Genomic DNA, 27,848 nt, shown 5'->3' with positions numbered 1-27,848 from the left:
GATCGCTGCAGTCAATTACGTCACTCGCGCATGCTCATTGTGATCTTATTTTCCGGCAAGATAATGAGCTTGCCGGAATAATTCAGTGTCTATTGCGGGGCTGCTTCATTTCCTCTGCTAGACATCAGCCCATGAAAAAAATTCTCCACTACCCCATGTGACTTGCTACGCCACAGGGGAGATAGTGGACAGCCTCCTATTGGCTGTCCAAATGGTGAATGAAACCAAAACGAGGCTTGGTTTCAATCAGCAGACGAAAACCACAGCAAGGATGGCGGCGCTCGACATCACAGAAAACAGAACAGAAAATATGAAATTATACAGGTTAGGAAAACGTATAATTGACTGCTTTCATTCTATTTGATTGAACAATACATGTTACTGGTGTTGATTGCATTTAAATAATATGCTATGACTGAGTTTACTACCGCTTTAAGGGGGCAAATCCTTCCGGTCCAGAAGTGGTTAATAAAATCCTTTTAAAACGTACTACCGCAGATGGGTTCTTATTATCATTACATGTAATGATCTATTGTGTTCTAGTCTTCCTCTTCCACTCTTTGGTGACATCACGCACCCTCAATGCTGCAGTTCAAGCTGGTTCCATATGAAGCCAACCCGGAAGACGCACCCTCCTCGCCTCCCGCTACCATCTCGGCCTCGTTACCCTGGATCTTGGACACACCGCGCCAAGTCCACCATTGAGCTTTGCCCCATTTGATGTGTCTTTCTTTTATCCATGTAAGTGTGCAATTGTCTAGTTCATTGTCATTAAATACTATTGCACTTTGAGGCGCTCTACTTGATTCTCTTATTGAGAGAAACACCAGGGAGCCGCATACTGACAAGTCTGGCAGGAGGATTGCTGTATATCGAATATTGCTCTGATGGAGCACACTGTTGGAGCACAGGATTCTACGGCATGAAGTGATTTATGTCAGAGAAGTTTATTGCACCTATTGACATTGTTTTATACCAATGGGACTTTCGTTTCACTGAGTTAGACTTTACAGCACCGGGATTTGGTTCACCGTCCAGTTGGGCATTTGGATGTTTTCTTTAATTTTATTTATATATTTTTCCAATATATAATGGGATCACTTCTTAATTAATAATTTGAGCACATTTGATGATATTTTTAAGAATATACTTTTTTATTTTTAATAAAAAGTTGTTACAGTTTTATCTTCAGTGAAAATACAAAGTTGTCAATTTGGTAGTGTACACAAATCAGAAATAGATGGAATGGTTTTGGGTATAAAAAAATGGTTGTTAAGATGCAGCATGTTCAGTTCATATAAGAGGAATAACACTTCTGTGGATGATGAGCAGAATACCAGTCTATGCTTTCTCATACTGACGAACAGAGACAATATCGCCAAAAGTAAGAGTCATAGTCATTTTTCCGTCCTTTATTTCCCTTACAAATTTTGTTTCTTTATCATCCCACTTCTGTACATGGACTAATTTATCTCCTTCCAGTTTTACAATAGACTTACAGTTTCTGTCATCAGCTGTGGCTTCATCAAATTCTTCTCCCAGCTTGAAGCTGATCTCTGTGTTCTTGAACGTACTCTGGGTCCTGATCACCACTTTGTCACCTTCCTGGCTAATGATGACAGTGGGTTTGGTCACATTGCCAACCTGTCTGGTGGCAAAGCCAACTCCTCAGTGTTACACACTGCTCATTTCTCTCCCCTCCAGTCTCTGCTCATTTGATGATATTTTGATCATACAGTTTTATATTTTGATTTATTTACACATTTAATCATTAATATGACAATTTATTTTACTGGAATGTAGCGCCACACTACTTTATTTGTTTTAAGATTATTATTATTAAGGATTTCTATAGCGCCAACAGTTTACAGAGTGCTTTACAATATTACAGGGAGACAGTACATATACAATACAATAAAATACAAGAGGATTAAGAGGGCCCTGCTAAGAAGAGCTTACAATCTAATGGGGTGGGGCAGGTGTTACAAGAAGTTGTAAGAGTAGGGAATGAGCTGATGGCAGATTAGTTGGCTGTGTGATAGGCTTCCCTGAAGAGATGAGTTTTCAGGGATTGCCTGAAAGCAGCTAGAGTAGGAGATAGCCATACAGGTTGAGGTAGAGCATTCCAGATCACAGAAATATCTTATTTTTTGTGCTTCTGTTCTTGAAAATTAAACGGTTTTGGCACCAGCTTATTTAAGGGCTGTAGGAGTGGATGTGACCAGGACTTTATTCTACAAAGGCAATGCAACTTAGCTGCAGAGTGAAGAACTAGTAGGGAGTGGATCTGAAGGTAAGTATTTGGGGACGTGGCTGACCCTCAGAGGAGTAGGGGAAAATTGAATGGATAAAGTCACTAAAAGTGAAGTTGTTCTTCAAATTTGGAAGGGGGCACAAGGCTTTGATACTGAATAATAACAAACTCCTATGGCACATGTGCTGATCTTTTGCTTGCGCCGTACCAGACCTGATGAACCAGGTCTCCATAGAATAAGAAGGAACCACAGCTGATCCATGTGCAAGATCAGGCATGATCTCACAGAATGTCATTGGTGAAGTAGCCTTCCCAGGATGTAGATGTGAGGCCCTGGATACATCACCAGTACCTATCAAAAACCAGGAAGTGAAAGGAATGTAAGTTTACAAATACACTTTAAATTTATGTATGGTTTTAGTGATGTTTCTAGTTGTGCATGCAGAATAACAAGCAATGTGGATTTTTGTGTTCGGGGGAGAAGGGCCGTTTTAAAGGAGACCTGTATTGAGCCTGCCCTAAAACCACATTTATAAGACTAACCGTTCAATTTCCAACCATAAAAAAAATGGTACTGGTAATGGAGGTAAATGGATGGTAAATCTGTTAGATATGAAGTGGTTAAATTCCACGACTCTATATAATTCATTTTAATATATTTTCTCCAGCCCACTTGTGTGCTTCACCTTTACAGAGACCTCTGTTCTGTCCTTGTTCTGATCTGCCAGGTACAGCGAATGACATGCATCTCTTGTAATTTGATTTATCAGGCTGAGCTGCCCAGCGCAGGATATTTTACAAGGCTTTAGTCAGCAAGAAACGTCACCAGCAGTGACTCAGCAGAACCGGCATCGGCAATCAATGAGAGAACGCAATGGAAAGCCAAGAAAGACACAAAGGACGTAGAAGGACTCTTACACTTGAACTTCATAATCATAAGGCTGCTCATAGGAGATTGACGACTGTTAGGGACTCTTCATTTTGTGATTGGTATTTAAAGTTCACCTGGAGTTTTGAAGAAAAAGTATACAGTAAAGGAAATGCCAGAATACCATGAAAAGGTTGACTTGATAGGTGCTTTTTTTGTCTATTCGAGACAAATTGATTATGTCTGCACATAGCTCACCCCCTAAACATGTATAATAACCCAGCCAAACTCCATCACTGCCTCCCCCCACTGCACTACCCATGTCTTTCTAGTGTTAACTGGTGTCAGAGCTTGGCCCCTTCCCACCAAGCCCCAGTGTCTCTTTAACTGGGTCTCTATGCCTAGGGGGCGGGAAGGGCTGCCTGATCACAAGACCACTGTCACATGATCAGAACCTGTTCCCGTCAACTCCCAATCATTACTAGAGACTGGGTGATGACTATGACAGCATAGTCATAGTGCTGAGAGCACGCTTTCAGCACAGAAACCTGGGCCGTCCATGGACACATATGTGCAGCATGTGGGCATTAAAGCATATGCATTATAAGGGTGGCAAGAGGTTAAATTGGAGGATTTCTTCATGGCCCACCCCAACCCCCCCAGTGTGATAGTGTTTGATTCTGGTGATTGCCCACTCATGTCCAAGCACTATCATATAGGGGAGGTCATGAGGTTGTGTGTTTCCACATAACTAGAAGCCCTACTGTCCTGGCTGTGCATGCAGACAGCAAGGGAGTGTGGTTAGGTAAAAAAAAAACATGCCTGGGAGGTGGGCTATGTTCAGACACTGTCACTTTGCCCTGAATAGTATTTCTAGAAACCATTTATTTTGTATATGGCCAATGGTCTTGGAAATTTGATCTCAGTACTGCGTTTCAAATGGAGTGGTCCAGCATCTCCAGTCTTCTGCCTGTGTTACCAGCCCTGGTACTCCTCCTGTCACTTGTCTGTGGTCCCAGTGTAGAGATCCCTCCAGATGATGATAACCTTAAAAATCTTAATGCTGAACTCCAGGGAAACCACCAAATGTACAGTAGAAATACATTTTGATTTTGCCTGATAAGGGATTTGTAATTCTGTTTAGCAGGTTTCATGATTCAGCCTCCCCACCAGAAAGCGTAGCCCGATTCTGGAGTTCTATTGCAACAGCAGCTCAGCCTGATCAAGAACACATCCCCAGCCTCCCGGATTGGACAGTGCAGGAGAAGCACACTAACAGGATCATTTCTATGTTCTCAATGGTCTCTCACAGTCATATATACAGTATATATAGTCAATGTATGTGTTTACTAAGTTAAAAAAATCCTTAGAATTGTTGTTTAGCCTAAACTCATTGTAAGTCTGCACACACACCCTATAGTTTATTTCTTCAGTAGAACATGGAGTTGAGGTCTGATGGCTTATACCTACCTCCCAAAACCCAAAAATAATCTGATAGAATGGTTGATTCCATCTAAGTTAACTTTGTACTCTCTATTTGTATATAGACTCTAACAAGGGTTTCCTTTCTCCTAGAAGGTTCTACAGACAAGGTATTGCATGTAGCAGCAGGTCCACAGACTGGTATTGCCACCAGCTGTAGATTTTTTAGCACGGCATATTGTTTGTCAATCATTTTTTCAATAAAGTTTGTCTTATTTTCCTTCTTAATCTGAGATGAGCCATTCTTTGCAACCTTTTCCAGGGGCGATCCATGGTCTCCATGTGGCACCTCAACAATCCTTTTGGTTGACTAGTTTCCAGGTTGCTGAGGCTCCCCAGTCTTCAATTGACTGTATGGTAATAAATACTGTATCTGTGGGAGTACCACCCTCCAGTACACAAGGCTGGAAGGTGGTGAGTATCCCTGGGCCTATTTTTTATTGTATTTAGTTTCTACAGACAAGGACCTAAATTAACGATCTTGATGTCTTTTTTTTTTAAACTATCACAAAACCACAAAAAAGCGCTTAATAGACCCACTGATGTGAATTATGGTTGGCAACTATGTGCAGAGTAGTCAATGTTGATGACACCAGCGAAAAATTATGAAACAATGAAAGCTTGTCGGCTCCATCGTCCTTCGGTGCATTTTTGCAGCTGGCGTTTTTTTGGGCATTTTTTTGGGGTCTTTGGAGGCAGGCAAAACATCTGAACTTCTGTATAGAGTTATATATACACACACACTTATATGTATTTATACACATACACATATATAGGTGTGATAGGAGCGGAGACATATTGGTGTTCATTATTTCATTAGCGCAAGCATAGTGTTCTGCTACTTTCACACCTATATATGTGTATGTGTATATATACAGACATGGGTGTGTGTATATATACCCCTACACAGAAGTTCAGATGTTTTGCCTGCCTCCAAAGTCCCCCAAAAAATGCCCAAAAAAACGCTAGCTACAAAACCGGCAAGGTGTGAAAATAGCGGAGCCAAATCCCTGTTCTATAAGTGACCTAATACAAACGATCTTTTTTTTTTTTTTCTGGTTCTGGACATGCTACAGAGCTGAAACTTCACAGGTACGCTTTTTAGACCCCCCAGACACTAAATCCAAAGACATCTCATTTTTTTTTTCAATAATTTTTTCAATAATTGTCTCTCTATCAAAAACGACAATTTTTAAGAACTTTTTTGTGTGATTAATAGTCCCTGGGGCATGACCCAGAACCCTAGGCACTTTTTAGGGGCATGTATTGGGTTTTAGGGCTTCAAAATTGTGTTTTTTGATTACAGAAGTTCGGGTCCCATTGATTTCAATGGGGTTCTGAAATCCGGGCCGAACTTTCGGGAAGTTCAGGTGTTCTGGCCGAGCCGAACTTTTGAAAAGTTCGATCATCCCTACTTACCACACAGTGGCTAGTTTGAGGGCTTGTATGGGGAACTTTAATGGTACTTAATAATCAGTTAGACAAACAATTTCTAAAAAAGATTACAAATTTTATTCCAGTTATTTACAAATACACAAAAAAATAGAAAAAAAGGACAAATATACAGACATTACAGATATTACTCTGTTCTTTTAAAAACACGATGTACTCGTTTGCTGGTAATCCTCAGTTGATCCGCCATAATGGCTAGAATCATCAACAAAAGCCCGACATGTTTCACTGTCGCTTCTTCAGGGGCATGTAAAAGTAATGAGGTAATAACTAGAGTTCTATACCACCACCACTATATATTCATGCGTCCCAAACATACCCTGCCACCACCATAGATCAGATGGAGAGAGATCTAAAAATGGTGCAGACACCCCAAATGTCTCCCGGGGGGACGAGTGCGGGAGTTGGTAAAGAGGACCAAGAAAGTGAATAAAAGGCATGTGAATAGAAGGGGGGTACATTATTCATAATTATGTTCCACTGCATGCAATGATAATAATAATAGTATCATCACCAATGTGTGTTAGTGTGGCATAGAGAAGATTTCTCCTAAGCCTATAGCTGAAAAAAATATCATACCAAAAATTATCCTTAGCGCTTGTACATTAAGCGATAGTCGGCCGCAGAGACAAGACGCCCGCTGCATATATGCACAGAAATTATAGCTGCTTCAAAAAGGGTGAGATTTTCCTTAGAGATGATATACAAAATTGATTGTATATAAATGACTGAAAACAGAGAGGAAAAAAAAAATATATATATTTTTTGGTGTGTTAACCACTTGCCGACCACCCACAGTATATTTACTGCGGCAGTCAGCCCCTCACAGGCAAAGCGACGTAGTACTACGTCGCTAGCCTGTGAGGCTCTAGCTCTAGGGGGCGAGCGTGCGCCGCCGGAGGCGCGCTCCCGCTCCGCTCGTTCACGGACACCCGATGTCCGCCGGGCACTCGTGATTGTCCGTTACAGCGGGAGAAAGGCAGCCGGCTAATGTAAACAAAGCCGCCTGTCATTCTTCCCTGTGTAAGATTAGAGATCATACAGTCCTGCTATGCAGAATCATATATCTGTTATTACACCACAAGCCACATCCAATAAAGTTAGCCCCTTCCCTGCCAGTGTCATTTTTACAGAAGCAGTGCATATGTATAGCACTGATTACTGCAGTAATGTCACTGGTAACCCCAAAAGTGTCAAAAATGTCAGTCAAGGGTCCGATCTGTCCGCCGCAATGTCGCAGTCCTGCAAAAAAAAAAATCACAGATCGCCGCCATTACTTGTTAAAAAAAAAAAAACAATAAAAATTACATAAATCTTTCCCGTAGTTAGTAAACGCAATAACTTTTGTGCAAACCAATCAAAATACACTTTTTGCGATTTTTTTTTTACCAAACATATGTAGCAGAAAACAAATTGGCCTAAAATGTTAAAAAATTTATATTTTTACATTATTATTTTTTTGAGGGAATTTCATATAAAAAAATGTGAAAAATATTGTTATTTTTGCAAAATTGACGCTCTTTTTTTGTTTATAGCGCATGATCAAAAAATCGCACAGGTGATCAAATACCACCAAAAGAAAGCTCTGTTTGTGGGAAAAAAAGGACATCAAATTCGTTTAGGTACAGCGTCGCACGACCGCGCAATTGTCCGTTAAAGTCACCCAGTGCCGAATCGCAAAATAGGCCCTGGTCAGGAAGGGGGTAAAATCTTCCGGGGCTTAAGTGGTTAATTGGCAAAACAAGATATATTATGTATATATGTAGAGATATCACAGAAAATATAATTACCGGTAAGTCTGTGAAACCAACCCAGTATCACTGGACAACTTCATGCCTTAGCGATGGTATACATTACAGCTTGATTATAGTATAGTTGGGAACAAGGGGAACATGTCGGGCTTTTGTTGATGATTCTAGCCATTATGGCGGATCAACTGAGGATTACTAGCAAACGAGTACATCGTGTTTTTAAAAGAACAGAGTAATATCTGTAATGTCTGTATATTTGTCCCTTTTTTCTATTTTTTTGTGTAGATGTAAATAACTGGAATAACATTTGTAATCTTTTTTTAGTAATAGTTTGTCTAACTGATTATTAAGTACCATTAAAGTCCCCCATACAAGCCCTCAAACTAGCCACTGTGTGGTAGGACTTTTTCAGTCCTTGGTCTATTTTTGATCTGTGATTTGAGATGTAGGTACCTTCTTTATTGTATTGAAGTATCACAAGTTACCCTATAGACACAAAACATCTTTATAACATAAAATATTAGTGAAATAATAAACTCCCCATCTTGGTATCAGAATTATGTGATGGGATCCCTTATGTAGGTCAGTGGAAAGGTAAATGGAAAGACATTACACTTCACTGTTGGTTGTCTATTAATGACATTGTTTGCTGAAGAGAAAACAATTCCTGGGATTTCCCTAATGTTCCATCCTGCTGTGTAAGAATGTTTGCCTACAGTGCCTTGGCAAGCAGCAGGAATTTGCTCTGTCCTAAGTAATAGATGTTAAAGTCCAGATTACACCACTGAATCCAGGGCAGTCTGTCAGCCCTGCAACCATCTCATAATCTTCTTTTACTAACCAAGATAACGATTATTCTGTTTGCAGTTGATCGTGAGGGAATCAGTTTGCGCAAACCGGTATTCAACCAAATCAGTTGGATTTTTGGATACAAGTCCTTCTTGGTAACCTATGTGACCGGGTTACTGGTGCGGAGCCTCTGAAGGGTATGGTGGAACTCTTAGGTTACTTCCACATTCAACAAAACCCAACTTAAAGTCCACATATTTGGCAAGTTGGTTTGTAAGATGCAGGTGATGTAGTAAATAGGGATGATCGAACTTTCCAAAAGTTCGGTTCGGCCAGAACATCCGAACTTCCCTAAAGTTCGGCCCGGATTTCAGAACCCCATTGAAATCAATGGGACCCGAGCTTCGGTAATCAAAAAACACAATTTTGAAGCCCTAAAACCCAATAAATGCCCCTAAAAAGTGCCTAGGGTTCTGGGTCATGCCCCAGGGACTATTAATCACACAAAAAAGTTCACTAATGATTGGACTATGGACCCCCTAGTCACTCCAATCACATTCCTAGCATTCTCCTGCCCCCTCAATTGGCTTTTACTGATGGTTCTGGTCCAATCAAGGGCTTTTAAAGCCCATTTCCTGAACCATTGCATTTTGGTCGGTTCTGGTTGCCGAATTCTGAACTTTTTCAGCAAAAAGTTCTAAATTCGGCCGAACCTCGAACAGCCAATGTTCGGGTCGAACCGATGGTCGACCCGAATAGTTCGATCATCACTAGTAGTAAAGTGTAACATCAAGGCTGAGTGGTGGATAGACAGTAATTTGAGTAGAGATGGATGGGTAGTAAATAAAGTTTTGAGCCCAAGCCCAAGAGTCAGTGAGCAAACAGGCAACTCCTATCCACATATTGATCTGCGGTTCCAAATAAATAATAACTGTTCAATATGAGTATAGGAGTTGCCTATCTTTAAAAGTTCCAAGACGGTGACCAATACCAAACAGAGCAGATAAAGACACATAAAGAGACAAGTCAAGACTGGTAATACAAACAATGAGAGGATCTATAGGTTAGGCCAATTAGAAACCAATGGCAGCAGAAGTAGAAGGTTAAGCTGGGTTGTGACTGAGGTAGAACAGATGCCCCCAGTCAACCTACTGTTTCACTGCTAGGTCTTCCTTATTCCTACCATAGCCTTCCTACAAATTACTAGGTCACACAAAAATTGGAATTAAATTACCATAGCAGTCTTTTATTACAAATTACAAAATACTCCTTGGCTTTTACAGTATCTTTTACACCAGTGGTCCCCAACCATTTTGGCACTGGGGACCAGCTGTGTGGAAGAAAATTTTGCCAACGCCTAGGGGGCGGGGGATGCGATTTTTCCTGGGCAATGGCTGGTGTTAGCGCTTCAATCATCACTGCACCATGGTTGATAACGTGTTAGGATGATTGAAGTGCATTATTTATATTATTACATTGTGATATAAATGAAATAGTTCAACTAACCATAATGCAGAATCAGCAGGAGCCTTGAGTGTGTCACTTGCCACCGTCGCCTGCCACCAGATGCAGCTTGTCACTTGCCACGTCACCTGCCTTCAGGTGCAGCTTGTTACTTGCCACATCACCTGCTTTCATACGCAGGCTGTCCCTTGCCACCAGATGCAGTGTGTCACTTGCCACATCGCCTGCCACAAGATGCAGCTTGTCACTTGCTACGTCACCTGCCTTTAGATGCAGCTTTTCACTTGCCACATTGCCTGCCACCAGATGCAGCTTGTCACTGTTGCCTGCCACCAGATGCAGATGGCCACGTTGCCTGCCCACAGATGCAGATTGTCACTTGCCAATGCTGCCTGCCACCAAATGTAGATTGTCACTTGCCACCAGATGCAGCTTGTCACATGCCACATTGCCTGCCAGCAGATGCAGCTTGTCACTTGCCAATGCTGCCTGCCACCAAATGTAGATTGTCACCTGCCTTCAGATGCAGCTTGTCACTTGCCATATAACCTGCCACCAGATGCAGCTTGTCAACGTCGCCTGCCCCCAGATGCAGATTGTCACTTGCCATGTCGCCTGCAACCAAATGGAGCTTGTCACCATCGCCTGCCACAAGATGCGGATTGTCCTTTGCCACATCGCCTGCCACCACATGCAGATTGTCACTTGCCACCGTCGCCTGTCACCAGATGTGGATTGTGACTTGGCACGTCACCTGCCACCAGATGTGGATTGTCCATTGCCACATCACCTGCCTTCAGATGCAGATTGTCACCGTCACCTGCCACCAGATGCGGATTGTCATTTGGCACGTTGCCTGCCCCCAGATGCAGATTGTCATTTACCATGCTGCTTGCCACCAGATGTGGATTGTCGCTGCACTGGTGGCAGCACTGGTCCATTGAGCACAGAGGCAGGCAGGTGGTGGGTTCCGAGTAAAGGAGGAGCAGCAGTGATGCGGGGCGGGCGATGAGAGGTGATGTAATCTCTCTGCTCACTCACCACACCTCCTTCATTGTAGCAGCTGGGCTGTGAGGTCGGAACAGTGGTGATGCGGAGTGGGCGCTTAGAGATGATGTCATCTCTCTGCTCACCCGCCGCTGTATCTCTGACAGTGAAGCCTTTGTGGCCCAGCTGCAAACAGGCCAGTTGGAGACCGCCGTTTTTAACCATTCCACCCTATCCAGGAGATCTTACATTAATTCCTTGGTGATGCACATGGGCAGTGGTCTTAACATTCGATTTTGGAATAAATGGATTTTACTGAACAAAATCCACATACACTGTTAGAAATTTGATCGAGAAAAAATGTCCTTTGTGCTCCTTTGAATTTTTTTATCACTGCCTTCGAAAACCAACATTGATTTGGCCTCACCGGTGATTAGAAAACTGAATCTTAAATGAAATTAAATTAAAACATTTTAACAAATCATATTTTATTTCCAATACCTATTCATACATATATATTATATGTGTCTGTTTGTTTTTTTCTTTCCCTTACTCTCACTGGAAGTAGTTTTGGTTGTTATGATTTCTGTATATTTTATATGTAGCATATACTGTATATTGATTTTTGTGTTCTCTTTTTTCTCTCCCTTAATTATAGTCAGAGCTTTAGATACAGATTCTCCTATAAAATTGACATGGTTCTGAGGAAGCCTGAGTTCCCGTGAAACGCGTAGAACACTTGTGGAGTCGTCCGTGGATCCTGAAAGTAATAAGGCTCTGAACTATCTAAAGGACTTTTTCTCCCTATTTTTATATAAACTTTTATGGAAATGGTGTTTTTAAAGAAACTGTGTTGTTTTTTTTTGTGATATAGAATAACATTTTGTAGTTTTTTATGCACGTTTGAGTGTGGTTCTTATTGGCATAAACAAAGTCCCTGTTCCAAAAAAAAAAAATAATTAATTGTATACACATAATGTATGTAAATATTTAGTTCCAAGTAGTGAAATATACTTTTGATCCCATGTATATGAATGTGCCAAGTTCTGAGATCCCTCAGAGTGATTTCCTTCAAATGCAAAATAAATAGGCTGCATTGTACAGAACCCGTTAAAGCACGGTAGTGCATTGCATTAACACAAGGCATAATGTGAATGGCCGGAAGAGTTCAATTTTTTCAAATCTCACAGTAATAGTGTGATATGTGATGTTATCACGTGCCCTACGAATTCATGAGGCTTTGATGACAAGTCCACTTTAAAGGACAGAGGCCACAGCAAAGATATAAACTAGAAAAAAATGAATCAGACCGATACTATAGGTCACTTTATTTGGAAAGTGGTACCGGTTCTCTTAGTCATTTCCTCCCATCAAACAAAACGAGTGAGGATTGAAATGAGGCCAGAGATTATTAATCTGATTTGTCCAACAAGGAAATATTTAATCAGTGACTGTGCTAACCCAAATTTTACCGTCTCTACTTAAACGAGGCTTCCATGTTCTAGCAGATGCGAGCCTTGGTCATAACGGGCCATCTATGAAATAAAACACAGGGCAATGAATCATAAACGGCGGAGAAGATAGTGTTCTTCTATTAAACAATGCCTTGGCTGCGATATGAAACATTACAGATGAAATGAGTCATGGCAGTAACTTGGGCGGGATGGATTGTTTATACAAAACATAGTAATTCAGTGCTACTTTAAAGTGCCCTAAAATAAATAGGACCTGTTTTAGGAACCTTGTCATGAGTTTTTTGTTTATTTTCTTTCTTTTACTTTTTCAGTTTCCTTTTATAAATAAAACACTTAGCCTCGATTCACACTAGCGTGACTTTTCAGGCGACTTGTCAGCCTGACAAGTCGCGCTCCCTTGCGGTCCATTGACTGCTACAGGACCCGTTCTAATAGGAGCGACACAAGTCACTCCGACTTAGAGAAAGGGTCCTGTACTACTTCGGGGCGACCTCGGAGCGACTTGCATAGACTTCCATTATGTGAAGTCCATGCAAGTCGCTCAGAAGTCGTGGTGCATGGGAATGCACAAGTCGCCCCCGAAGAAGTACAGAGTCGTGTCGCCCCAGTGTGAACCGACTCTTACGGACACTGAATAAAAGTATAAATGCAACACTTTTGTTTTTGCCCCCATTTTTCATGAGCTGAACTTAAAGATCTAAGACTTTTTCTATGTACACAAAAGGCCTATTTCTCTCAAATATTGTTCACAAATCTGTCTAAATCTGTGTTAGTGAGCACTTCTCCATCCACCTCACAGGTGTGGCATATCAAGATGCTGATTAGACAGCATGATTATTGCACAGGTGTGCCTTAGGCTGGCCACAATAAAAGGCCACTCTAAAATAGGGATCGACCGATTATCGGCAAAGCCGATATATCGAGGGCCGATATGCACTTTTCCCGATATATCGCAATCGGCCCCGGAGGTTACCGATATTGCCGATATTTCAGGAAAGTGCTTGTATCGGAGTGATGCCTGCAGCTAGAGGCATCACCCCGGTACTGGTGTCCATACCCGAACGTCGGCTGTCTTGTAATGACAACCGATGCTGCTGAGAAGCCGCTCGGCTGTCATTGCAAGGAGCGGGATGGGACTCCCCCCCCCCCCTCCAGCCGCCTTCCGCGGCTCGCCCGGGTCTCCCGTCCCACCAGGAGGCTCGGGCAACCAGCCTGCATGACCGCTGAAGACCTCTGATTGGATCTCCATGCAAAAACCCGGAAGTGATGTCATGAGTGACATCACTTTCGGGTACTGTCTGGTGCCAGATTTTAAAAAAATGACAGCATTTAAAACAGCCAAACTTAGCATTTTGAATGCTTTTAAGTGCAGAGGAGGGGTTTGGGTTTTTTTAGATCCCCAGATACCTCCACAAAAGTACCTGTCAAAAAAAATTAAAATTTTGACAAAAATATTGGCCAATATCGGCCGATACCAATATGCATTGGCCTAAATATTGGTATCGGTATCGGCAACGAAAAAAACGTTATCGGTCGATCACTACTCTAAAATGTGCAGTTTTATCACACAGCACAATGCCACAGATATCACAAGTTTTGAGGGAGCGTGCAATTGGTATGCTGACTGCTTAAAGTAACGCAGTGCCGAATCCCAAAAAATGGCCTGGTCATTAAGCCAGCAAATTCTTCTGGTCCAGAACTGGTTAACCACTTACTGAACACCCCATAGTAGAGTTACTGCTACAGGGTGGTTCTCCAGTGCAGGATCACATATATATATATGATTCTACACCTTTCGCCTACAGGGGGCGCGTGCGGGCCGTTTCTACTGTGAGTATTCACAGCAGATGCTGATCTGTGGGTGCCGGGCACTGGATGTCTGCCAACACCCACAAATCTTTGGGCAGAGATTATGTAAACAAGGCAGATCTCCGTTCTGACAGTGGAGAAGGGATGGATTTTGTGTCCTTACAGGGAATCAAATCCATCTCTTCCCCTAGTAAAAGCAGCACATACACTACACTAAAACACTGGCTAGGCACACAGTTAACCCTTTGATCACCTTAGATGTGTAACGCCTTCTGAGCCGGTGTCATTAGTACAATTAGTATCAATATACGCTTAATTGGATTTTTTTTTACCAAAAATATGTAGCAGAATACATATCAGCCTAAAATTAAAAAAAAAAATTATTGGATATGTTTTATAGCGGAAAGTAAAAAATATTGGAGTTTTTTCAAAATTGTTGCCCTTTTTTATTTAAAGCGTAAAAAATAAAAAATGCAGAGGTGATCAAATACCACCAAATGAAAGCTCTATCGGCCTTTTGGCTAAGATCAAGTGTAGTATCTGTTCTTATCAGTTGGTATGGACCTTGATTGTTAGTATCGGCAGGGGCTGAAAGGAACCGGGGCGCTCTGGGCGTAACTGGAGGACCGGGAAGTAAGCCATGTCAGAGAAAGCCGGTTTTGCCAATTTTCCGGTTAGTACTGCTCCTGGATGTGATTGGTAAGGAATGGCGGATGGTGGTGGGAGAGCCTTTCCTCCTGGGTTGAATCTGGCCTTGCAAAAGGCTTGTCCCCAGTTGAAGGTAGGTTCTCCCTAAGCTGTCTAAAGTTCTGATGCCTCCTGGTAGGATGGGCTACACTGGGTCTGGCCGGGGGCCGAGACCGGAAAAGCCCGTGGTGTACGTGCCCCTGGGGTGGCATCCCAGGGGTGCCTTAATTCTCACCGGTGAGGGGCAGCTCACCTGAGTTTTTCGGCACCTTGGTCACTGCACCATCACACTTTTTCTGCACCTGCCTCTTGGGGTGGGCCTTTTGGCCAGCACCAGAGGAATTTTTTATTCCTGGCCGGGGGGCCTGCCAAGGTCCTGCACTTGGCACTACCCAGCACTTCCCCTTTCCACACTCTGTTTTTTCTTTGTCGTGTGTTCACGTTTGTCCCTTTTTGGTTGTACTTGTCACTTGCACGATTAGTACGGTGTAGGTCCTCGGGCCTGCCCTGAAAGTCTTGGGAGGGGGTGGATATGGCCTTCTGGCTTTGTTCGCCCTCTCTCATGGGGTCTCCCTTTGGGGGAGCCCCACCTAGTTCTTGGGGTGGGCTGTTTCGGCAGTCCCCCTGGAGAAGGGGGTCTGCCTGGCTTCGGCTGGGCGGACCTAAGTGAGTACCTCAGTCCCTGTCAGGAGCTTTCCTCTTCGGAGGAGGGCCATGTGTACGCCTTGTGCACTTTTTGTGTGTCTCACGTTTTGCGTGTGTGCACTTTTTTATGCACCGGGTGTAAGTCTTTTGAGTGTGTTTCACACACCACGGGCTTTAAAAAAAAAAAAAACTGCGTTACTTTAACGAAAAATTGCGCGGTCATGCGACACTGTACCAAAATAAAGTGAATGTCCTTTTTTTCTCTCAAATAGAGCTTTCTTTTGGTGGTATTTGATCACTTGTGCAATTTTTATTTTTTGCACTATAAACCAAAAAACAGCGAAAATTCTGAAAAAAAAACAAAAACAATATTTTTCACTTTCTGCTACAGTATAAAGCATATCCCAAAAAAAAATAAATAAAAAATTTTCATCCTTATAAGCAAATTTTTTAATTCTGCTACATATTTTTGATATAAAAACAATAGCAATCAGCATATTTTGTTTTGTTTGCACAAAAGTTATTGCGTCTACAAACTAGAGGAAAGATTTATATCATTTTTATTTATTTATTTTTTACTAGTAATGGCGGCGATCTGCAATTTTTAGTGGGACTGCGACATTGCGGCAGACAGATCAGGACCCCTAACTGACATTTTTGACACTTTTGGGGGGACCAGTGACATTATTACAGTGATCAGTGTTACAAATATGCAACATTACTGTAATAATGACACTGGCAGGGAAGAGGTTAACCTAGGGTTTTCTAACTGTGTGGGAGGGACTTGTGAAATGATCATAGACACATGTGATCCTATATAGAAGTATCACAGGCGTCTGTGATCATTTCAGAGGGAACAACGGTCAGCTGTGTTTACAACAGCAGACTGTCCTTCTCTCTCAGTGAGGAGCGAACGCAGGTGCCTGGTGGCAATCGCGGCCACCGGCCACTAGGCATCCCTGCTGCCTAGTTGGTGGCGCGCACTCGCCCCCAGGATTGCTACCGCAAACCGACAAACCCCTACGTTGATTTGTGCAGCCGAGCCAGCCTGCCACAGGTTAATATAGTATGGCGTCTAAATGAACAGTAAGACAACATCTACGGTGCCTCATTGTTAAAAGGACATAGGAGTTTTAAAAGGGTTCAAAAGAACCTGGATGCAAAATCTACTTATTAATATTTAAAGTAGAACTATAGGCATCTTTTTTTTTTTTTTTTACATTTTAGGATAGGGCGAGGGAGGGTTATAACTAGGGATAGATCGATATGGTTTTTTCAGGCCCGATACCGATATTTTGGTCATAACGTATTGGTATGAGCCGATACGGGCCGATATTTTGTACATTTAACCTTTTGAAAAATAAAGACAATTTTTGACACAAATCTGGTACTGAACATGTTAATTTTTGTTTTATGCTTTAAGGCTGGCTTGCTGGCACCCTGTGGTGCGTGGGTGGCTGGCTGGCACCCTGTGGTGGGTGGGTGGGTGGCTGGCTTGCACCCTGTGGTGGGTGGGTGGCTGGCACCCTGTGATGGGTGGGTGGGTGGCTGGCTTGCACCCTGTGGTGGGTGGGTGGCTGGCTGGCACCCTGTGATGGGTGGGTGGCTGGCACCCTGTGGTGGGTGGGTGGGTAGCTGGCTGGCACCCTGTGGTGGGTGGGTGGCTGGCACAGGGGCTCTGGGTGGCTGGTACAGGACCTGTGGGTGGCTGACTGGTACAGTGCCTGTGGCTGGCTGGTACAGGGCCTGTGGATGTGGGTGGCTGGCTGACACCAGGCTGCTGTGGGTGGGTGTATGGCTGTGATACACTACCGCAAGACTAGTCCCGACTCCAGACGAGGCTGTCCATGGCGAGGTAGGCGGCCTAAGAAGGCAGAATGATGTCACAAAAATATCGGCAATATCGTCCAGTTCGAGGAAAGTGCATATCGGCCCCCTGATATATCGGCCTTGCCGATAATCCGTCTATCCCTAGTTATAACCCCTGTAAGATTTTTTTTTTTGCCATCTCTGTCCCATTGGGGAGATTTCCCTTCACTTCCTGTCCCGTAGCCAAACAGGAAGTGAGAGGAAATCGCTAAAAATTAAGGGAATTTCTTGGGGACCCCTCCCCCCCCCCCAGGACACCAGAACTAGTGTCCCCATTGGAACATTTTCCCTTTGTTACTATTCTGAGGAAAACCCGAAATTCTGGGATTATCTTTTACTTCAGTTTTCAATGATAATGGTAAACAGGGCAATTAGAGAGGTTGAATCTCCCTAACGGGGGCACAGACAGCAATAAAAACTGACAGATGTCCTAATCTATCTCTACACTATCAATATAATAAAAAAATGTTTTGCATTTAGCTATACTTTTAATTACTTAAACCGAAAGATTACAAATAGAAAGTTAAAAAAATGAAAAATATAAAAAGAAAAGATAACAATAAACATATTCACATCTCTTTAGGTTGGAAATCTTCACTATAATTAGGGTTAAGCTGTAAAAATTCTATACCACATTAGACAGTAACAACAAAAACAAAACTGGAATTAACAAATGGACTGGATATTTTCTTACAAGAAACATCCAAAGCTATCATGAATGAAGAGAGCAATTGTATCCAGGAAGACTGATCTGTCTGCCCTTGGGCCAGGAAGTCTTTTTTCCTCTCGTGTGGCAAAATTAGCAACAGTTGCCCGACAGGGTTTGGTTTGGCTTTGTCTGGACCCAGAATCAATGTTTTATAATTAACTCTATAACAATGTTTCCACTAAGCAGTGACATATAAAGATCAGAAAGTGCTGTCTCCGAGTGCATAAATAGCACTGTGGCTTAGTGGTCAGCAGTTATGTTTTGAATATTGGCTAGGAATCTGCATGGAGTTTGCATGTACTTCCTGTAGTTGCATAGGTTCCCTCTGGGTGCATGCTGGTAGGTTAACTGGCTCATCCCCCTAGCTATCCGAAACAAACAACAAAATAAGTATTAGCTATTCATAAACTTTATGTTGATCTCTTTCACATTGCTCTTCAAGTAACATTTAGGCTGACTATTCATGAAAATAGATAACAGTCCAGTTATGTTGTAGACCAGGCATGTCCAACATGCGCCCCGGGGGCTGCATGCGGCCCGGAACCACAGGCAATGTGGCCCACTGCCCCCTGACAATTTTCTTTTTTTTTTGCTGGGGAGGAAGGAAGTCGAGTCAGGGGCATGGCCACAGAGGCATCCTCCGGGGGGATCATCCACTAGTTGTGTTAAATTAGTGCTGGGGGGGAGGGGCGCGGCAGCACAGGAATGGTACGGCGGCGTTTTATTACTTATATACCTTAACTAATAGTATATATTTTATATGCGGCCCGAGAAAATTTGTCTACGCTCAATGTGGCCCATAGAAGCCAAAAGGTTGGACACCCATGTTGTAGACCATCACCACCAATGTACACTATATTGTCAAAAGTATTGGGACGCCTGCCTTTACACGCACATGAACTTTAATGGCATCCCAGTCTTAGTCCGTAAGGTTGAGTTGGTCCACCCTGTGCAGCTATAACAGCTTCAACTCTTCTGGGAAGGCTGTCCACAAGGTTTAGGAGTGTGTCTATGGCAATGTTTGACCATTCTTTCAGAAGCCCATTTGTGAGGTCAGGCACTGATGTTTGTTGAGAAGGCCTGGCTCGCAGTCTCTGCTCTAATTCAAATCCCAAATGTGTTCTATCAGGGTGGAGGTCAGGACTCTTTGCGGCCTCCTCCACCCCAAACTCACTCATCCATGTCTTTATGGACCTTGCTTTGTGCACTGGTCCAAATCATTTGGTGGAGGGGGGATTATGGTGTGGGGTTGTTTTTCAGGGGTTGGGCTTGGCCCCTTTGTTCCCGTGAAGGGAACAAAGAAAGGCATCAGCAAACCAAGACATTTCTGACAGTTTCATGCTCCCAACTTTGTGGGAACAGTTTGGGGATGGCCCCTTCCTGTTTCAACATGACTGTGCACCAGTGCACAAAGCAAGGTCCATAAAGACGTGGATGACTAAGTATGGGGTAGAGGAACTTGACTGGCCTGCACAGAGTCCTAACAGCAACCCGATAGAACACCTTTGAGATAAATTAGAGCACAGACTGCGAGTCAGGCTTCCTTGTCCAACATCGGTGCCTGACCTCACAAATACACTTCTGGAAGAATGGACAAACATTCCCATAGACACACTGCTAAACCTTGTGGAAAGCCTTCCCAGAAGAGTTGAAGCTGTTATAGCTGGAGAGGGTGGGCCAACTCAATATTGAACCCTACGGACTAAGACTGGGATGCCATTCAATTTCATGTGTATGTACAGGCAGGTGTCACAGTACTTTTGACAATATCGTGTATTTGTGTACACATTGGCTATGCATATGAACTTTCATATTCTGCATGCTGGTCCCAAGCCTGAGCAATGAGGAAGGTTGTGGAAAAACCTGGTGACCTTCTTCATAAAAAAGTACCAAAAATTTTCTTGGAAAAGGCTATCAAGTGCATCAGACATGGTGCCAATGCCCAGTGAGCTTGTTGGTGGTGTCCATGCGTGGATGGGAAGAAGGCACTCGCTAGTGCCTCCATAGGTGGGCTGAGGCTATTACTTAATGCAAATTATATTTAAGGCAGCACTCCATCTTAAAAGCAACACTTCTCCACACAGACATTAGTTAACTCCTTGTAAACTAACTGTGGCCCAGTTTCTGTAACTCTTTACATTGTACACTACAAATAACAGTTTCTCATTACACATTTTGTAACTCTTCCCTGTGTGCAGCATTTCTGAGCTGTGCCCTGGAACTTGCACCAGACTCCACCAACCCAGTTACCCATCACCTCATCGCAGTGATTGAACACTAGGAATGGAGTCTAAGCACATAAGCTCCTTCAATTTCAGGGCCTTCCATCACCCATACCAAGCCTCAACCGCTTCCTGACCAGCTGGCTGCATATGCACTCAACTCTAGTACTATAGTTATAAGCAATGACAATATAATCTCCTCCATGTTAGATACTTGCACTGCATCTTCTCTATATTGTCTTGTCCCCGAGTGTGAACCCTGTTCTGCATGCATATAAAGTTATTATAAAGGTAAAAAATAAAAAAATAACAAACATATCTATACTTACCTGCTCTGTGCAATGGAATTGCAGTGGTCACAAACTTCTACTTCTCCACTTCCACTTCCACTTCTCCACCTGCCAGCGCTCCTGGCCCCTTCTCTCGGTCCAGTGCCCCCATGAGAAGCTGCTTATGGGGGAGGGGGCACACATGCGTTCTCGCTCTCGAGCCCCGCTGCTGCGTCCATTGACACAGACGGCAGGACTCGGCCCTCCCCCCCGCTTCCTTGTCACTGGCTTTGATTTGACAGCACTGGAAGCCAATGGCTCCCAGTGCCCCAGCAAAAGCGGCGAGACCTGGAAGTAAGGGAAGAAAAGATCTGCAGATGTGCAAGGTAGTGGATCGAATGAGGGCTCGGGTAAGTAAAAGGGGGGGGTGTCGATGCCTAAACATTTTTTACCTTAATGCAAGGAATACATTTTATCTCGCCCTACACACAGTGCACCGCAGCCGCCCCTGAGCCATGATTGGCTAAAGGAACCTGGCTTTGGCTCAGGGGCGGCTGCCGTGCACTGTGTGTAGGTTGAAATAGAAGTTAGTTAGTTAGGCAGGGAGAGTGTGTTCAGCCTAAGCAGGCTTGAAGGTGGCATAGGTGGTAGAATACCAGTCTTGCTGTTGAGAGGTTGTGGGTTTGAATCCCTTGATCAGCGGGTGATTTATAAGTGGAATTCCTTCAGGGAGAGTGTAGTGAGTTTAACAGCCGCCCCTGAGCCATGATTGGCTAAAAGCACCTGCCTTTGGCCAATCATGGCATAGATGATTTGACTGGCTAAAGCATGGAGGGCAGAGTCCATGCTTTGGCCAATCACATAATGCATTGCCAGTGCGCAGTGCATTAAGGATGCGGGAACTCGAATTTTCCATGAAGAAGCCAATTTGTTCACCATTCGGCGAACGGGCTGTATTCGAGTCGAACTTAGGTTCGACTCCAACACGAAGCCCATCCCAAATACTCTCTGAATCAGTTGTCCCCATTGGAAGATTTACCCTCACCTCTTGGTACTTGGAATCCAAAATTTTGGATTGCCCACCTTCTATTTAGGTGAAAACGGTAACATTTAAAGAAAAGATCATTACACAAGGTTAACTTGGGCTACACAGGCTTCTGCCTTCTTACACGCTGTCTCCTATTACCTCCCTTAGGTGATGGTCTGGTCAGATAGCCTCTCCAGGAGGCACAATGAGACACTCTTCCAGTGTCTTTTCACACATGCTGCTCATGCAGCAGCTTGTCTCTAGGGGAAAAAGCCCTGAACCGTAGACAGGCTGTATACTAAAAGTGTTGAGAGCATCTACACAATCAAGATGTTGGTTTTCTGTAAAATGTTGGAGGCCTCATTGCTCTTAAGTCTCTGCAAAGTCCTTGGGCTCCAGGCCCTAATCCAAGAGTTACCAATCTTTGAGAAAGCTCTACTCAGAACAGACATACTGAAGCCCATCAACCATTAGGCGAGAACCTTGGGTGATATCTAACCCTTCTGACACCATGACAAACCACGGGAACTGTCACAAAGCGGAAGTATCATCGCTTTTTTTACCTTTTATCTACAGGTAAGCCTATAATAAGGCTTACCTGTAGGTAAAGTTAATATCTCCTAAACCTGCAAGGTTTAGGAGATATTCGCCTTGCATGCAGCCGCTGAAACCAGCGGCGCATGCGCTCTGAAGGTCCGGCGGAACTTCAGAGCTCTTTGCCAGCTCCTTGCCAGAAAGTGACTCCCACATGCATGCATGGGAGTGACGTCATTGCGACTCCGGCCACTCACAGCGCCAGAGCCGCCGAAACCCGGAAGAGACGCTGAGGGAACATGACAGCTCCCTCAGCGGTGTCCGGGCGACCGTGTCGGGGCTTCGTTTTAAGGTACCGTATTTTCCGGCGTATAAGACGCCCCCCCTAATTTTCAAGTTAAAACATAGGTTTTGGGCTATACTCGCTGTATAAGACTACCTCCCTTCCGAAGCAAGGCAACACCATTGAAAAACATCAGATTTCCTCATAGGTCTCCAAGGTACCCCAAGTACTGTAATACATGTAATCTCTCACAATATCTCCAAGGTACCCTAAGTATAGGTATTACCGGTAGATGTAATCTATCAAGACGCTGGCTGTGCGGGAATCCTGTACCGGTATACTGTATGTACCGTAGCTTCGGCTACATACAGTATACCGCGCTGAGCCAATCACGGTAAGCGATGTATTCTATTATTGAATGCAACGCCTGCTCGGATTGGCAAACTCAGAGAGGCGGGCTGATGTTACTCCGCCAATCCGAGCAGGCGTTGCATTCAATAATAGAATACATCGCTCTCCGTGATTGGCTCAGCGCGGTATACTATATGTAGCCGAAGTTATGGTACATACAGTATTCCGGTACATGATTCCCACACAGCCAGCGTCTTGAGAGAGTACATCTACCGGTAATACATATACTTAGGGTACCTTGGAGATATTATACTCGGCGTATAAGACGACCCCCCATTTTTGGAGGATTTTTTTGAGGTTCAAAAGTAGTCTTATACGCCAGAAAATACAGAAAGTATTTCATAATGAGCTAGTATGCGATGCATACTAGCTCACTATGCCTTTGTCCTGCAGGGTTTTTTTTTTTTTTTCGGTGAGGAGATAACCACTTTAACTCCAAACGCTTATTTGGTTTTTTTATTTAACTGCATTTTTACATAAAGGATACAAAAATTCTCTCAGTTCCTATACTGGTTTTGCTATATATTCTATTCATTTTTTTAAATATACATTTAATATGGAGTAGCATAGAAATCATGGTCTCTCCGTAGGTTCCGTGCTGCCAGTTATCAGTCTTTCTATTCATGCTTAGGATTTTTTTTCCTACTCTTTCTTACAGGTCCAGTTCATAAATATACGTGGATTGTCATGCATATACTGTATGTTTGACATCTATATTCAGATTTTCGGCAATTGCATTTGGCAATTAAATCAGTCATTTCCCATTAAAATTTGCATACACATTTATGTATGTCCCCTGCAGAGGTTTAATGTTGACCTTTCACTTAGAAAACCAACACAAACTGTAACTGAATAATGGATGCACAGATATTGCGTATGGCTGTATATCTCTATGGTAAATTGTGGTGCATTTTTATTTTACTAATTTGATTGACTTGTATTCATTGTGTGATGTTTCGCCCTGAAATCCTGTTAGAGCTCATCCTACCCATGTACTCTGTGCTGCCAGTCTCACTGAGCACAGATTGAAGTTAAAATTAACATTTCCTACATCCTCGAAGTAGGTGTTGCTTAGTAACTGGTCGCCTAATACACACAAAAAATTGTTGAAGCCTTTCCTTGCCTTAACACCTTCGCTGCAAGTCTAGACACACACAGAACACTAAAAAAATCTTGTCTTTTAAAAATTCCTAATTTTACAATTTTAAAATACATTTTTATGTAATCTTTAAAATCATTTTTACATTTTTTTAAAACCCCTTTTTGCCCCCAGGGCACCAATAACATATGTTGGGCTTGTAGCCCTTATTGGAGATACTGCACCATTTAGACAATCAATCAGAGCAGGACATACAGCCAATGGCACATAATGATTTATTAGGGATAAAAAAAAATGAGTTTCCCCCCCAAATTTTGGCAAAAAATCAACAGATTTAATCATTAAGTCGCCATTTGCCAAAATATCTTGGAGTGAACAGGGAAGTTAAAAACCTAGCTGATATTTTTGGTGCTCCTTCAGGGTGCAACTGGCTTTAAAAGGCTTCTGAGGGTTGCTGAAGCTCCTTTCAACTATCGTGGACCTGTTCTTCAATAAAATGGCTCCTTAGTCTCATTATTTTATACTTTTTCACAGAAAGAAGAAAGCAGACAGTGGAAAAAATAAAAAAAATAAAAACACGAAAAAGTAAAAAAAAAAAAAAAGCAAGAGTACATAAATGATGATTATATACACATACACAAAAAATATATATAAAATCTGAATTAAAAGAGCATTCAATTAAATAAACAGAACCAATATCTAAATATACAGTATCTCGCAAAAGTAAGTACACCCTTCACATTTTTGTAAATATTTTATTATATCTTTTCATGTGACAACACTGAAGAAATTACACTTTGCTTAATGTCTAAATCTCGGGCAACAAAAGTGAGTACTCCCCTAAGTGAAAAAAGTCCACATTGGGCCCAATTAGCTATTTTCCCTCCCCGGTGTCATGTGAGCCGTTTGTTACAAGGTCTCAGGTGTGAATGGTGAGCAAGTGTGTTTACTTTGGTGTTATCACTCTCACTCTCTCATACTGGTCACTGGAAGTTCTACATGACATCTCATGGCAAAGAACTCTGAGGATCTAAAAAGACCAGTAATGGCAAACCTTGACACCCCAGATGTTTTGGAACTACATTTCCCATGATGCTCATGCACTCTGTAGTGTAGTTGAGCATAATGGGAAATGTAGTTTCAAATTATCTGGGGGTGCCAAGGTTCGCCATCACTGGCCTAGGCTATAAGAAGATTGCCAAGACCCTGAAACTGAGCTGCAGCACGGTGGCCAAGACCATACAGTGGTTTAACAATACAGGTTCCACTCAGAACAGGCTTCGCCATGGTCGACCAAAGAAGGTGAGTGCACGTGCTCAGCGTCATATCCAGAGGTTGTTTTTGGGAAATAGACATAGGGGTGGGGGGTCAGCCTGTCAGTCCTCAGACCATATGCCACACACTGCATCAAATTGGTTTGTATGGCTGTTGTCCAAGAAGGAAGCCTCTTTTAAAGATGATGCACAAGAAAGCCCTCAAACAGTTTGCTGAAGACAAGCAGACTATGGACATGGATTACTGGAACCATGTCCTGTGGTCTGATGAGACCAAGATAAACATATTTGTTTCAGATGGTGTCAAACGTGTGTGGTGGCAACCAGGTGAGGAGTACAAAGACAAGTGCGTCTTGCCTACAGTCAAGCATGATGGTGGGAGTGTCATGGTCTGGGGCTGCATGAGTGCTGCCAGCACTGGGGAGCTACAGTTCATTGAGGGAACCATGAATGGCAACATGTACTGTGACATTCTGAAGCAGAACAAAGATCCCCTACCTTCGGAGACTTGGCTGCAGGGCAGTATTCCAACATGATAACGACCCCAAACACACCTCCAAGATGACCACTGCCTTGCTAAAGAAGCTGAGGGTAAAGGTGATGGACTGGCCAAGCATGTCTCCAGACCTAAACCCTATTGAACATCTGTGGGGCATCCTCAAACAGGAGGGGGAGGAGCGCAAGGTCTCTAACATTCACCAGCTCTGTGATGTCGTCATGGAGGAGTGGAAGAGGACTCCAGTGGCAACCTATGAAGCTCTGGTGAACTCCATGCCCAAGAGGGTTAAGGCAGTGCTGGAAAATAATGGTGGCCACTCAATAACTCAACACACAGCCATTAATAACTAACAATAACTCAACAAACAGCCATTGTTAGTCTGTACTCTGTACCCGATACCCATTCACATGGGGGGGCAGGATCTGGGGACCCTCCTATTAAATGGGGCGTCCAGATTTAAACAAGCCCCCCACCCGCAGACCCCGACAACCACAGCCCAAGGTTGTCGGGAAGAGGCCCTTGTCCCAATCAAGGAGAATGTGTTTTGGGGTGGGGGGCAGAGCATCCCCTGCCCCAAAGCACCCACCCCCCGCATGTGGCCTGGTATGGTTCGGGGGGGGGGGGGGATGCTCGCTCATCCTCTCTCCTTTCCTGACCTGCCAGGCTGCATGCTCGGATAAGGGTCTGGTATGAATGTTTTTTTTTTTTCTTTTTAAATTTGAGCATGTGTTTTTCCTTAAGATCCATACCAGACCCAAAGGTCATGGTATGGACTGGGGGGGGGGGGGGGCAATGGGGGAACCAAATGCCATTTTTTTCATTTTTTTCCCCTGTATTGCCAGGAGCTGACAATACATTACAGCCGCGAGCTTAAATGACATTTTTTCCTTTAGAAATGTCAGTATTGCTGCAGCAGACTCCATACATCGTACACATGCGCCACTTTACGGGCAGACTAAGGGGACCCCCAGGCACGATATTTAAAGGAATTTTTCATTTTCAATGTTTCACTTTAAGCATTATTAAAATCACTTCTCCTGAGGATTGTATTGAAAATTTTTTTTTGCATTGATACATGTCCCCCAGTGCAGTACCCGGGTCCCCGTACACTTTTTATTGCAATAACTTGCAAATAAGCCTTTAAAATTAGGACTTTTGATTTTTCATGTTCGTGTCCCATAGACTTTAGTAGAGTTTGCATGTTTGCTAGAACTTTTTCCCTGTTCGAGATGTTCTGGTGCGAGATGTTCGGGTGTACGGCCCATCACTAATGCTGGAAAAAGGTGTATCATATTAAACCATATCCTTTAGGAACACTTACCTTTCACCATGGCCACCAACCTCTGTTGAACTAAGGCACGCATGGTACACTTTCTTTAGCCCACAGAAATCTGTTCCTTCCCTTTAAGGGTTACCTGCTGTGTTCCCTTTGCACTCCTTTGATAACAGTGTTCTGTTTTTCTTAATTTTGTTTAGTTGGAAATTTTGGATTGGCAATTCCTGACTGATCTTATATTTACTGCACCCCTTTATCTGGAAGTCAGTAGGAAAATGCATGCTTCATTTGCCACAGTGATGCCTCTATGATGCCGGTGAACTAAAGGGTTGCATGTTTGTTAAACTTCACTCTGTATGACAAGTCCACTTTAATGTACCCTCAATATGCCTCCAGTCTACACAAACAGTACAGGGCGATTATACATTATTACTGCTTTCTTGAATTATGTAACAGTAACTTTAGATCAGTGATATTCAGCATTCTGATGGGTGGATTCTGTTCCCTGTCTTTACTTCTTGACTAAGCACTTTCCAAAGGCTCGGGGCAGCCTTCCAAGTGTCCATATAATAAAGCTCTGCAAGCTTCTAAAGATTTCCAGTCTTAAAGTGACACTATTATTGTAATATAGATAGGTACTAATGTAAGACGACATTTTGGCAAATGGCACAGGACTGCATAATACACAGAGCGCTGGGCACAGGAGTACATAT

At 43.2% G+C, this 27,848-nt stretch overlaps 1 protein-coding gene across 1 annotated transcript; it reads right to left on the bottom strand.

Moving 5' to 3' along the window:
- Positions 1-1,135: 1,135 nt before the first annotated feature.
- On the bottom strand, positions 1,136-27,223 carry LOC309555651 (fatty acid-binding protein, brain-like; the record flags this gene model as incomplete). Its single annotated transcript, XM_082257684.1, has 2 exons — positions 1,136-1,667; positions 27,181-27,223. The coding sequence occupies 2 exons, from the start codon at positions 27,221-27,223 to the stop codon at positions 1,342-1,344; spliced, it is 369 nt and encodes a 122-aa protein (XP_082113810.1). The 3' UTR covers positions 1,136-1,341.
- Positions 27,224-27,848: the final 625 nt, after the last annotated feature.

Source organism: Pelophylax lessonae (genome assembly GCF_965119305.1).
Source record: "Pelophylax lessonae genome assembly, chromosome: 5".
NCBI lineage: Eukaryota > Metazoa > Chordata > Amphibia > Anura > Ranidae > Pelophylax > Pelophylax lessonae.
The sequence above is the reverse complement of the archived record's forward strand: the minus strand, read 5'-3'. Positions and strand labels throughout refer to the sequence as shown.